The 12990-nt window shown below is 37.8% G+C and overlaps 1 protein-coding gene across 1 annotated transcript in view; it reads right to left on the bottom strand.

The window, feature by feature from the left end:
- Nucleotides 1–758: 758 nt before the first annotated feature.
- tep1 (telomerase-associated protein 1) overlaps nucleotides 759–12990 on the bottom strand; it is a 28771-nt gene continuing 16539 nt past the window's right edge. Inside the window, 23 exon segments of the mRNA XM_038719362.1 lie at nucleotides 759–1028; nucleotides 1106–1247; nucleotides 1768–1872; nucleotides 2629–2664; nucleotides 2666–2712; nucleotides 2875–2976; nucleotides 3256–3317; nucleotides 3888–4025; nucleotides 6176–6297; nucleotides 6386–6516; nucleotides 7407–7533; nucleotides 7833–7918; nucleotides 8038–8167; nucleotides 8401–8505; nucleotides 8640–8747; nucleotides 9087–9238; nucleotides 9402–9653; nucleotides 10161–10296; nucleotides 10611–10679; nucleotides 11113–11325; nucleotides 12004–12159; nucleotides 12453–12552; nucleotides 12693–12817. Coding sequence (XP_038575290.1) covers nucleotides 1128–1247; nucleotides 1768–1872; nucleotides 2629–2664; nucleotides 2666–2712; nucleotides 2875–2976; nucleotides 3256–3317; nucleotides 3888–4025; nucleotides 6176–6297; nucleotides 6386–6516; nucleotides 7407–7533; nucleotides 7833–7918; nucleotides 8038–8167; nucleotides 8401–8505; nucleotides 8640–8747; nucleotides 9087–9238; nucleotides 9402–9653; nucleotides 10161–10296; nucleotides 10611–10679; nucleotides 11113–11325; nucleotides 12004–12159; nucleotides 12453–12552; nucleotides 12693–12817 — 2622 coding nt within the window. The 3' untranslated portion in view covers nucleotides 759–1028; nucleotides 1106–1127.

Genomic DNA, 12990 nt, shown 5'->3' with positions numbered 1-12990 from the left:
TATGGGTAATTCACAATTTCTCATTTAGTCCTTCATAACAAAAAAACAAAACAAGAATGGCTTAAATACCAAGATGGTGCCTCAGACGGCAGACGACTTCTAGATTACGCTCTGTAGTGCTTCATTGCACTATTTGGCAATCTGTCTATATTGTTTTTGTTTGTAGTCTCTCTCTCTCTCTCTCTCTCTCTCTCTAGAGATATAGAGATATAGAGATATATAGAGATATATAGATATAGATAGAGATATAGAGATATATAGATATATATAGATAGATATAGATAGATATATATATATAGATATATATATACATACACACACACAGTGAGGAAAATAAGTATTTGAACACCCTGCTATTATACTTATTATACTTGCAGCTGTATCATACAAATAAATAGTTAAAAAATCATACATTGTGATTTCTGGATTTTTTTTTTTTGATTATGTCTCTCACAGTGGACATGCACCTACGATGACAATTTCAGACCACTCCATGATTTCTAAGTGGGAGAACTTGCAAAATAGCAGGGTGTTCAAATACTTATTTTCCTCACTGTATATATATATATCTCTATATATCTCTCTCTCTATATCTATATATCTCTATCTCTGTGTGTTCTATATGCTGTAGTCTGTGTTTGATTTTTATTATTGTATGAGTAAGCACATCGTGATACAATCCTGAGTCAAATTCCTCCATCCTACATGGCAAAGCTGATTCTGATTCTATTAAAAAAACATTAAACCAAACAACAAAGTGCTGATACGAACACAATTTATTTCTAAAGAAAAGATCACTTATAGTTATTGCACTGATTTTTCCACTTCAAGTATTTCATATCCCACATTCCTATTTCCCTTCCAATACAATTTTCTAATTAAATTAATAATTCAGTTCAAATAATTATAACGAACAGTCATGTTTTGTGACATGTTTTTTTCCCCATCTAAATTAAAAGGCACATGTAAACACGACTTTTTTTATATAGAGGTTTACCCAAAACATTTCTAGCAATCTTTGGCATGTGTTTATATATATATATATATATATATATATATATATATAATATATATATATATATATATATATATATTATATATATATATATATATATATATATATAGGATTATTCTTTCCAGGAGAGAAAGTAGAGTTTTCCTTGTCCGTCACCACAAACCAGCTCAGTGGGTTTTTCAGGGTTCACCTCCAGTTCAAGAATGGGACCTCCACACACAAACATACCGATCTGGAGGGAAAGGGTGAGAGAGAAGAAGGTATCATTTATTGAGAGACAGTTTAAAATAATTGAAAAATGAAAGGTGAGGGAATAATGCCACTCAAACATCTGCCCATTAAATATGAAGCTACAGCCAGCAGCTGGTTAGCTTAGCTTAGCATAAAGACTGGAAACGGGGGGGAAACAGCTTGTCTGGCTCTGTCCTAAGAGAACACAATCTGCCTGCAAGCACCTCACTAATTAAGACTGTATATCATGCCGGTTTAATCAGTACATATACTGAAGTGCAAATATGACACATTCCTATTTTACTGTGGGTTATGTGCTTTTCTTGGTAGTTGGATTTTGTTAACTTTGTACAGAGCTGCTGTTTCAGTTCAGTGTTTGTGCAAAGCTAACTGGCTGTAGCTTCTTATTTAACAGACAAACATCAGAATGGTTTTAATCTTCTTGTCTAACTATCCACCAGGGAAGCAAATAAGCATATTTCCCAAAATGTGAAAATGTTCTTTTTAAGACTCTGATGTACCTGTTTCTTGGTGTTTCTGTCCCACAGCTTCACCGTCCTATCATAGGAGGCTGATATGATGGTGTGGTCAGTGAGTCTCAACACGCTGATCCTGTCTTTGTGGGCCTGGGGATAAAAGATCAGTAGTCGATGAAGACAAGATTAATCAACGCCAGTTCCAAAAATCAATTAACGATTTACTTTAAAAAAGCCAAACATCTGTCGGTTTCAGCTTCTCAAATGTGAGGATTTTCTCCGTTGTCTTTCATTGCAAATTTAATATCTTAGGGTTTCGGACTGTTGGTTGCACCTCACCCTGGGCTCGAGGAAATTGTGACGGGCATTTTTTACCATTTTGTGACATTTTATTAACTAAATTAATAATAATCAATGATGAAACAATGCTGCAGCCTTTGTTGAAAGTCTGAATAACCACCTTCCGTCAGTGGTGAAAGAACTATTCGGATCTTATAATTAAGCAAAAACACAACGTTGAAGTACTCTGTTACAAGTAAAAGTCCTGCATTCAATATTTTACTTAAGTAAAAGCACAAAAGTATTAGCACCAACATAAACTTAAAGTGCTACATACTGTATAATGCTGTGTAGCTTGTGAATTTCGGCAAAGGATCAATAAAGTATTAACTTTACCCATAATGATAAGAATAGATGGATAAAGTAGGGAAAATGGAATTACGAGTACCTCAAAGTTGTACGTAAGTACAGTACTTGGAACACCAAGTTTCAATACCTCACCGAAACTATATGTAGAAATGTTTATCTGTATTGTTTCCTCATTCAAGCAAATGCTGTGTTTTTTGTTAAATGGTACAATATAAAAATATACACTAATCACTTAGTCAAGAGTCTCTCAGCTCTTACAGGTTTTCTGCTGCTCCATGAGACCATCCCCTGTAAGCTGGACGAACCACATGTTGCCCCTCACGTCTCCAGACACAACAAAGTCTGAAGAAACATACAACACATTAGATAATTGCACAATAAACATACTAATTAAAAGCTGGTAGGTCCAGAAGTAGCTGTTGTAATTATGGTTGTGCTTGTAAGTAAGAGTAGTACTAGTAGTACAGCTGCACTGCAAACAGTATTGCTGGGAGAATTTAGTACCTTTGTCCACAGTTACAGCTGTAATCAGACTCCACTTCTCCTCATCGTTGGTCTGTAGTTTGCTGAAAGCTGAACTGAGATCCATTTGGGGCCCATGAAAAACTGAAGAAAAAGAGGACAGAGGCATTAACATATACTAATAGAATTGTAGGGACTGCTTAGAAAATGGATTTGTTTGTCATGTGAATCTAAACTGGAATTTTTGTTTTGATGAATGAATATTTTGCTGTAAAAAGACCAGTTTTTGCCAGGTAGTATTATTTAATTCACAATAGTATGTATTTTCTGTTCATGAAAAAAAACAAAGAAACAAGCTACAACAAACATTTTAATAGTATGACTATTTTAGTGTTCTTAGATTATTACTCTTATTTGACTCACAATGAAGCCAATCGCAATGCTTTCCTCTGACTCGCCCACGACCCACATGCTCTTCTTGTCGTTATGGATCATCCCCAAAATTTTATATTGTGCTCCAACTGCAATAAAGCCAAATATACAAGAAGCATTTGGTTTGTTTTAATTATTTGGGGCTTAAAAAATAAAACCTCTTAGTATACAGTATAAGAAATAAAACCCAACTGCACCATATCTAGAACTGAGCTTAACTGTATGTCAATAGAAGCTGCATTCATGAAAAGTTAAATATTACATTTAAAATCAGTGGATTTACAAGGCGCGGTCCTGGAAATATCAGTTTCAGCTAACTAGAGCAACGATTAGGGCTAACGTGATCAATAAATTCTCTCAAAAGTAATAAATATCTGCAGAAATTTAAAATACTAACAAAAACATAATGTTACGGTCACCTCCCAGATAAATATGTTTGATTTAATAAACATTCATCTGTCTCAATTCAACAAGTTAAAACTAAAATTCACATAATAATGAAAACCAAAATTCAAAACTTAATAATTAGCCATCAACTTAGACAATGATTCATTAAAACAACCCTGACCCACCCCAGAAAAACCTGGACAAAATGCAGTAGAGTGTATGTGGTGTTACCTCACGACTTTGTGGGACAAACTGTCCTTGTCAAAAATTTAACGTTAAATATTGTCCCAGCGTTTGATACACCGAGAAGAACTGAGCAGTAGTAGAGGCGGACCACTGGCTCCTCCACCATGTACGTGGCTACTTTCACCAGGCTGGGAGAAACAGAAACACATGACAGAGCAGCACTGGTTAGTCTGTAAAATCTAACTCCAAGTCGCTCACAAATTGACCTCCATTTTATCGCACATGCTCTGAAACCCAACACAACTTACAGAGGCGTTTCAAAACATCAACAACTCCCCTTACAATATCAGGGAGTGTACCTGAGAGTTTGCATGACTATCAGACTACTGTGGTGTAAAATAATGTAATACATTTACTCAAGTACTGTACTTATACAAATACCTTAGAATTGTACTTAAGTGTTTTAATTTTATGCTACTATATGCCCCTAGATTTCAGAGGTAAATATTGTACATTTTCAAATAAGCCACATGACCATATAACAAAAATAACAAAACAAAAAATTGTAACCTTGACAGAGCCCATTTTTTGTGTAATGAATACTTTTATTTTTATAATTTAGCTTCATTTTGCTGATAATACATACTTTTACTTAAGCAAGGTTTGGAATACAGGACATTTACTTGTACTAGAGTATTTCAAAATGTTGGTATGGCTACTTTTAAGATCTGAACAATTGTCTAACTGAAATGTCCTGTTTCCTATTTGCAGTAATAAGAATAGTAGATTAGATTAAAAGGCCTTGTGTGACTTTCAGCTCTTTGCCCTTTAGTTCTTCTATATAAACTTATTTATAACTCTCATTACTTAAAGTCTCCTTCTTCCCAAAAATGTGTTTAGCTTATTGTTGTTTGTCACTTGGCTGTTTGAGCTTTTACTGTGCAGTATTATGTTTGTGCAGAATTTAACAAGGGAAGTCCGTTTTCAAATTCATCTGCTGAGCTGACCTGAAATCGATGTTTAACAAGTGTGATGTGGAAACCTGAAAGCCCCAGCACACACTGACAATGGACTTTTCACATTGCACATTTATAAATTCTGGATTTTTCAATGAGGATGCAAATGTTTAATCAGTCAATCCAGTTAATTATATTATTATTCTAAGCAGTGTTTTGTCTGGAGGGGATCGTCAAAACTATGTGAAGTTTAACCAAGAATTAGCAGATTTCATATTGTCTTGATAAAACCCCCACTGCAAATCAGGTTTATTGTCAAAATGTACAGACTTTCAGGTGTTTGCAAGGGACAGATCAAACAAAATCAATGATCAATGAAATAGCTCAACAAAACTAATGACAACAAAAGTTTTCCCCCCAAATTTAACTAAAAATGCAGCTTATAATGATGTCTCAAAATTATTCAGCGCTCTGAACAGAATCCCTCACAAGAGCACAAATATGCAAAACAGGTGTTTGCTCAAGCACACCTGATTAGCTGCACCAGGCGAGCTTGAGCTGGAACACATGAAATACCTGAACTGACTAGGGGTTTGTTGAGTGTCACGTTTGACTGCATGTTAGAAATATGGCCACGTCAAAAGAATGGTCCAAAAAGTTAAGAGAAGAGATCATCGTCCTTCATAAACAAGAAACAGGATACAAAAATATAGTGAAGGCCCTCAATGTTCCTAGAGACATTTGTATAGTTTGCAAGTTTAAAGTTAAAGGAACTGATTTGCAGTGGGGGTTGAACTGTATATAGGCATGACAAGTAGCAGGGAACTGGTACAACGTCAAAAAAAAGGAAGTTACAGTGTGCCTTGCAATATTATCCTTCAATTTTATCTCTTTTCTGATTTTATACCACTATTCAAAGCGGCAAAGCTGCTATAGGATTATAAGAAATGTTTAGAAGCTGCTTCAGAAGCCAGTTCGTATTTCCCAGAAAGCCGAAAGGTTCAAATATGTGACTGCTCCAAGTGAGTCTTTTGGTGGCTGCAGTAGAGTCGTGTCTGACGGCATCCTGCTAATGTGGCTTTCAATCCAAATCAGTACTAATCGCTATCAAGACGGATTAAAATGTAAATGTAGGTAATGGGATGCTTTGATTTTGCACATTAATCAGATGTGTAGTTCTCACAGCTTTCAAATAACTGCAAATTTAAGGTATTATCAATTCAATAAAATGTAAACTGGTTTCAATAAAAGTGTATTTGTTGTTTTATTCTGTTGCTTTCATTCCCTTCTTTATTGTAAATGGGAAGGGAATGAAGGTTTCAAAAAACAAGATATCAAAATGGAGGATAGTCCTCTATGGTAGCTTAGTTGCTGTTGTTTACCTTGCAGTGCTATGTTGTTGATTCCACACCGGCTTCCACACATCAACGTTATGTTTCATGTAGCTGACAGCAAACTGGCTGTCAGGCATGGAACAGGCCGCTGTGATGATGCTGTCTGAAACCTGACACACACAGACACATCATGTGATTACACAAACACAAAACATTACATATGTCCAGTTTATATCCTTTTTTGGTGTATGTCTTCACCTGCTTGTGGCCAACCACAGTGTTGTGCTGCCATAATTCCAGAAAACCAGATTCATAACCAGCCAGAACCAAATCATCCGTCTGGGAGTAGCACAGAGCTGTGACTTTGCCTCTGAGGCAGGGAGGATCCTCTGGAAAGACAGAGCACAGAGGTAAAATGGAACAATTTTCAAAAGATAGATCACATATCATGTATCAACCCAGTACCGTCTCCTTCACTGAGCAGCATCAGGTGACTACTGTGACTAGCAATATATAGAGAAGAGAGTAGTTTAACTCTTGATGTGATTGACCTGGGACATTGTGACTATTAGTGGATGAGTGTGCGTTTTGAAGACATAATTAAACTTTCACAGGTTGCTTTGAATGTAAAAAAGGCAATTGCACACGGTGCACAGTGAAGGTGAAGGCAGGTTTCTCTCGGTTAGTGTGATACAACTATTTTTTACCTGAAATTAATCTTTACACAATGCAAAGGCAGAATATTTGCAATGAGTGCATGAACTCAATCTACTGTATACAGTAAATAACATTTTTAGTTTAACCAAGGTTTGATTTACTGAGCTGAGTTGATAAAAGTGCTGATTCACTCAACTGACTCACTGTGCGCCGAAACAATGAGCATGAGCAGCAGCAAGAGATTTACATACTTTGTTTCAGTGTAGTCCAGCCTTATTAGTGAAGACTGTTGGAGCTGAGTGCAGCCTGTAAGAATACCTGAAGACACTACTCGGGGCTTAAACAAATAAAAATGCTACCACTATCCTTATCAGGGTTATTAAATTTTATCTTTAATTTCATTTACAGTAAAATTCTCCTACAATACTACAAAAAATGCCATTAAACATCATTCAAAGACAAAACGGTAAAGCACAGAGGAAAGATGCATATACAACACAATCAGCTGTCAGAATGTATAAAAAGGTATCTACTAATACTACATTGTACTAACTACAAAATCTTTAAGTGGTTTTTAAATGGTATTACTGTATATAAAAGGCAGTATTATATAACATATTACCTGTTGTCCATGTCCAGCATCGCAGTGAGCAGTCTTCAGAAACAGAGAGGAATTCTGGGAGTCCTTCTTTGCGAACAACTCCACATATCGCACCGTTGTGACCGTGTAAGGTGCTGAAGTGCTCCACCTGTGCGTAAATATACGCAATGTGAGAGGGGAGGCAAAAGCAGAAAAATAAGTGACAATGTCCACGCTTATTTCTGTCAAGAACCTTACGGAAGTAATTTAGCTCTGTCTCAAAATAGAACTAAAGATGAGACTAAATCAAAGAAAATGTGTGAATAAAATTAATTGATTTATTTTTAACCTCGTAAAACCCAATTTTGTCCACTTGTAGTTTCTTCAAAGTAAGTAAGTACAATTTCTTTTAATACGACAGAAATATTAAAGTATATTGGAGACAACTCTTTATTTCGACCGACAGACCTGTAGCGGTTTCCACAGCTGCACTGTGCCATCATCAGACGCAGTGAAAACAGTCATGTCTTCGGCGTTGACTTCTTTGTTCTCATCTTAAATACAAAAACACAAAAGACTATGAATATTAAAAAAGGACTCATTATACTGTTTAATATGAAATAAAGAGGGAGAGATAAATACAGAGAGTGAATGTGTGTGTGCACTTGTTTACTTGTATTTGGTAGGAGAGAGCAGTGGTGTATACGCTGCTTGTGTGCAGCAATGTGGCAGATTTCTGTGCTTGCTTCCCAGGTCCAAACGTGTAGCGCTCCCTCTGCACAGCCAGCCACCACATACTGCCCCTGCACACAGAAACACAGAGTCAACAACACAGAAATCCCCTAATAAACGTTGAGGGTTTACTATATGTCTCAGGAGAGAAAACAAAGACAGCTCTGACCTGCAGTTAAATCTCTACGCTACACACAATCTGCGAAGCTCTTTAAATCCATCAGTACAACAAGGAAATGAAGCTTTTTCAGGCCAGAATGTAACAATACAAATTGTATTTTCTCTGACAGATAAATTTACTCACCACACAGCAAACAGATGTAAGAGGACTCCTCCAGGAGATTTCTCTGAGACGTTGGCCCGCCTGCAGATCCCATAAACAAAGCCTCCCGTCGTTTGAAGAGCTAATCTGGAACAAATTACGGAAACACAATAGTGATGTATATAACAGTATAGTAATAGGACTTTCTCAGGTAAGAGCTGTTGTTCAGTTCAGTTACATTTCTTTACGACACCCGTGAAAATTATGTTATGAAGATTTACCACACAGTCTGGAGTCCAAACACAGCTGGTGATCCAGTCTCTGTGAGAGTGAGGGAGAGACTTGGAGAGAACAGCAGGAGACACACTCACATCCCACACCATCAGGGCCTGAAACAAAGACACCAGTCAGTACTGCGCTACACTGACCAATCCTACACTATTTATATCACCGAGGGTAGGCTAAATAACAGAAACACCTTTCTGTGTAACACCCTAGATGAAGGGAGGATTAATTACAGGACTGTTATTTTAGACTGCATTAGCTTCAGCTAGGGGTACTTAATAAATCATGATTATATAGATTTGAGGGAAAATGAACACAGTCCAACCCTACAACCAAAAAACAACCAAACACCTGCACAAAGGTCAATGTGCAGCAAAAGTCAGTGTTTCTATCAAAAACAAAATTCTGATACTGCCACAACACTAGAGTACAAACACATGTACCTGATCTTTTCCACCGGACAACAGCTGTTCACCATCAGGACTGAAAGCCAGACAGGTGGCTCCTCCACTGTGGCCCCTCAGATATGCATGAGGCTTAATGTGGGGGTCGAGGGCCAGTTCGCTCAGCAACCACAGAACAATGGTGAAGTCATCTAATTTATAGAAGGGAAAATAATAAAAATAGTTATTAGCAGAAAGTTATTAGGAGACCGGCTGTGAAATGTTGCCTGGGAAAACAACATCTATTTCTCTGGAGTGTAAGTGCATTTCTGTAATTTCAGGTCTTGTTTTTACTTTACCATCAGCAACACATACCTGATGCTGTAGCCAGGTATGTGGAGTTTTGTGCCAATGCCAGGATGGCGCCTGTTTGCACACCAAACGTTCCCAACATTTTCAGGCCTCCCAGCATTCCCTCCTCTCCTCCTTCCCTCTTCCAGACCCTCAGACGTTTGTCACTTCCTCCAGACACCAGCAGCTCAGGTTCGCTCTGCTCTGCATTCAGGACGACCCACAGCAGGCACAGTATGGACACATCAAGGTTCTGGGAGGCCCAGATCTTATTACCTACGATTAAAATAAAAACTGTTATGGTCATATTCATTTTGTGCCATATTTATACAGTATGTTTTATGTGTTTGTTTTTCATTATTATATCCATCAATGTTTTATGGCTTTCTAACTCCTGTATCAGATTTATATCCTTGACATATTGCCTGCTAACTAGTTTTGTTTTTAGGTCCGTTACTCGGTTGGCTTTTTATTCATTAATTAATGTTTTTGTGGGGTTTTTTATTGTAAAAACCAAACAGCCTATAATTTCCTAAGTAAAGTTTCTTCATAACACACAGAGCAGAGCAAATGTCTTGAAATGTCTTGACTTCATGATAAAAGACCCAAGCCAGACAGAAAATACAGACACAATAAAAGAAGTGTAAGAAATATATGTTATAAAATTAGAAAAAAAGGAAGAAACCCAACTCAAAGTTGTCCAATCAAATACTGGTCCTAGTGAAATGTTTAAGAATTTTGTAAAGATGATTTTTATTTTACATTCCTGGCACATAAACAAACCTGAGTCAATAGTGAAGAGTTTGACGCCATCACCATGGTATCCCACAGCAGTATAGTCTCCATTAACAGCCACACACAGAGCAGCAGGTCCAGAGGTTGGAGACCTCCGTTTCTTCTGAGGAGGCTCCAGTTCGCACTAAAAGACCAAATAACAGGATCCATTTAGAAAGAAGATTTCTTTTAAAAAACATACAACTTATACTTACTTATCTCCCACATTGGATGTTAGGAAGAGATAACTTAATACCCAGTATGAACAGTAGGGTGATTATAGCAAGCAAAAACGGTTTCAACGAACATACGGACACCTGAAACAGTGGACATTATTCTTTCACCAAATGCCAGATGTCGTTAATCAATCCTGCCTCAACACTTCATTTACACGCAGACTATGGCAACTGCAAGCAACATGAAGTTAACACTTACACACAAGATAAATAAGGAGCTTACTCTGTCACTTACTTCTTCACGTTTAAAAGTAGTGACTGAACGTCCAAGTCCTCCTGACCAGAGGCGGAGCTGTTTGACAGAAGGACAGGACACAGAGAAAAAGGAGGCTATTCATTTAAAATAATTTACAGTGTGCTCACAAACAGATGCTGAAACAGATGCTGATGGTCTGCATTGAATTTCAGGTGGGTGCTGTGCATCGAATAAGCACTCTGATGCAATGTGTTCTTTTAAAAAGCACTTGAGTGTTAAAGCAAATTAATCTCCTAATGTCTCATACATTTATGTGAATTTTATTTACAACTAATGAACTGACAAAACAGTATTTTATGACAAAACAACAAATCATAATTTATTTGTAGTTTTTGGTTAAATAGTAATTAAGCCGGTAAATAGTGTAATAATTATATTATTTATAATCCAGCTACTCTGGTTAAATTCAAGAGAGTTAAGTTTAATTTATCTGATCCAGGTTCACTATGTACTGGCAGCGATGGCTCACCATGTGATCTGAGCCAGCGCTCAGCAGCATGCGTCCTTCATCCAGGAAGGTGAGAGACTCCGTGGCTCCGAAGTGAGCCTGGAAACATCCCACACAGGTGGAGGTGGAAACTGACCACACCCTCACCTCTCCAGACAAAGAGCCAGAGCAAAGCATGGGGGAGGAGGGAGAGAAGCAGAGACTGCGCACTGAGTGCTGGTGACCGGACAGGGACTGAGCGAACAGACAGAAGAGATTTTATTTTTAAAAACAAAACAATTATTACTTCAGGTTGAATAACCAGAACCTTCTGGTTGTTAGTCATGCACATTAATATTACACTGAGAGGATTAGCTGACTGAACCATCTTAAAAGAGTACTCGACTGATTTAGCATTGCACTCCTCTGACATTGACAGACTGACAGTTAAAAGAAGGTCAAATACAGCAGCCACACAATCTTCTTCCTTGTTAAAACCTGGTGCCTATATTACCCACAATGCCACTAGACGATCGACAGTTTGGTCGGAGATTCAGATGTGTTAGCTAGTAGCAGCTGTAGCCTCAAGCAGAGATAAGGAGCGGTCTACAGAGGTCTGCCGAGCTCACTTTCTAACTCCACGACCCCACCGGGTATTTTAGTAGTCCCCAGCCCAAACAGACGCTGACTCAACTGATCACGAGGCAATTGTCAGATTTTACACAGCTCCCCCTGCAGCCACAAAATGCTGCATATAACTTTATTCATGTGTGCAGTAGTACGCCGAAAGACCTACAAACAGACTTTGATGTGTAAAATGGCTGGAGTTCACCTTTAAAGTGTCAATCCTATAATCTTGTTTTCAAAGTTTCAAAATGATTAGCTGAGCTCCCTATATGACCATTTACTTGGCCCCTCCTCATGATAACACACCGTAAGGGTTTTATTCTGGAGCCAGTTCCACACTATCACGTTTCCACTCCAGCAACCAGCAGCCAGCACGTGACCCTCAGGGTCAAAGGTCACACAGTTCAAAGGGCTGGAGCTGGGCAGGGCCGCTACCTCATGACCTTTAGTAGAGGACCACACCTGAAAAGCAGAAAAGCAGTCGATCGGAATAATCAAGGATGGGAGACGTTGACTGTTAAAGTGACAAATACAATTTAACAATAGTTAACAGCATAACTCAATAGCAGTAAATGTTATTATAGACATTTAGAGCCCCTTTAGCTGCAAAAGTGCTTTCTAGTGTTCCTGGGAAAAAATAACAGCTATTTAAATTCACACAGAATAAATTGAATGGGAAAAGGCAGAACACAGAACACTAGAAAACAAGTGATTGACTTTGAAAACTAAAGTTTAATGTAATTTGTTTGACTGACTTTCAGCATGAAGTCCAGAGACACAGTTGCAAGGTGCTTCCTGTCTGCAGTGATATCGCTTGCTGTTATCACATTAGTGTGGGCATCAATAAGGGAAATCCTGCAAAGAGCATAAAAAACATGGGTCACTTAATTCAAACATCATTAGCCTTGTGCTGCATCTAAAGAAAAAGCTGAATCCAACAGGATTAGGGGATTCATACAGTGTTTTGTACATTTCCCTTCCAGCCCTCCTCTCACCTGCAGCCATTCTTGACGTCCCAAATCTCTATTCGTCCATCAAAGGAGGTGGTAGCAAGACGTCCATCTTTAAGAAAGGCACAGCTTGAGATGCCGTCACAGCTGCTCACCAGCGATTTCACTTCCTGTTCACAGCCAGGACAGAGTTGACATTAGACATTTTTCTAGCTTTTTCACAGACATGCAATATTAGAATTAGTGTGTTGTATAATAATATATAATAATGTATAATATGTACATTTCTTTGTTTTTCTTGGATTTGAGGTGGGTCAGATGGGGGTTCTGACTGTTTAAAAGA

The sequence above is a fragment of the Micropterus salmoides genome, unplaced genomic scaffold (genome assembly GCF_014851395.1).
Source record: "Micropterus salmoides isolate LMB-PRFRI ecotype aquatic unplaced genomic scaffold, ASM1485139v1 Ms_hic_scaffold_14, whole genome shotgun sequence".
Taxonomy (NCBI): domain Eukaryota; kingdom Metazoa; phylum Chordata; class Actinopteri; order Centrarchiformes; family Centrarchidae; genus Micropterus; species Micropterus salmoides.
This window is presented reverse-complemented; position numbering and strand designations above follow the sequence as displayed.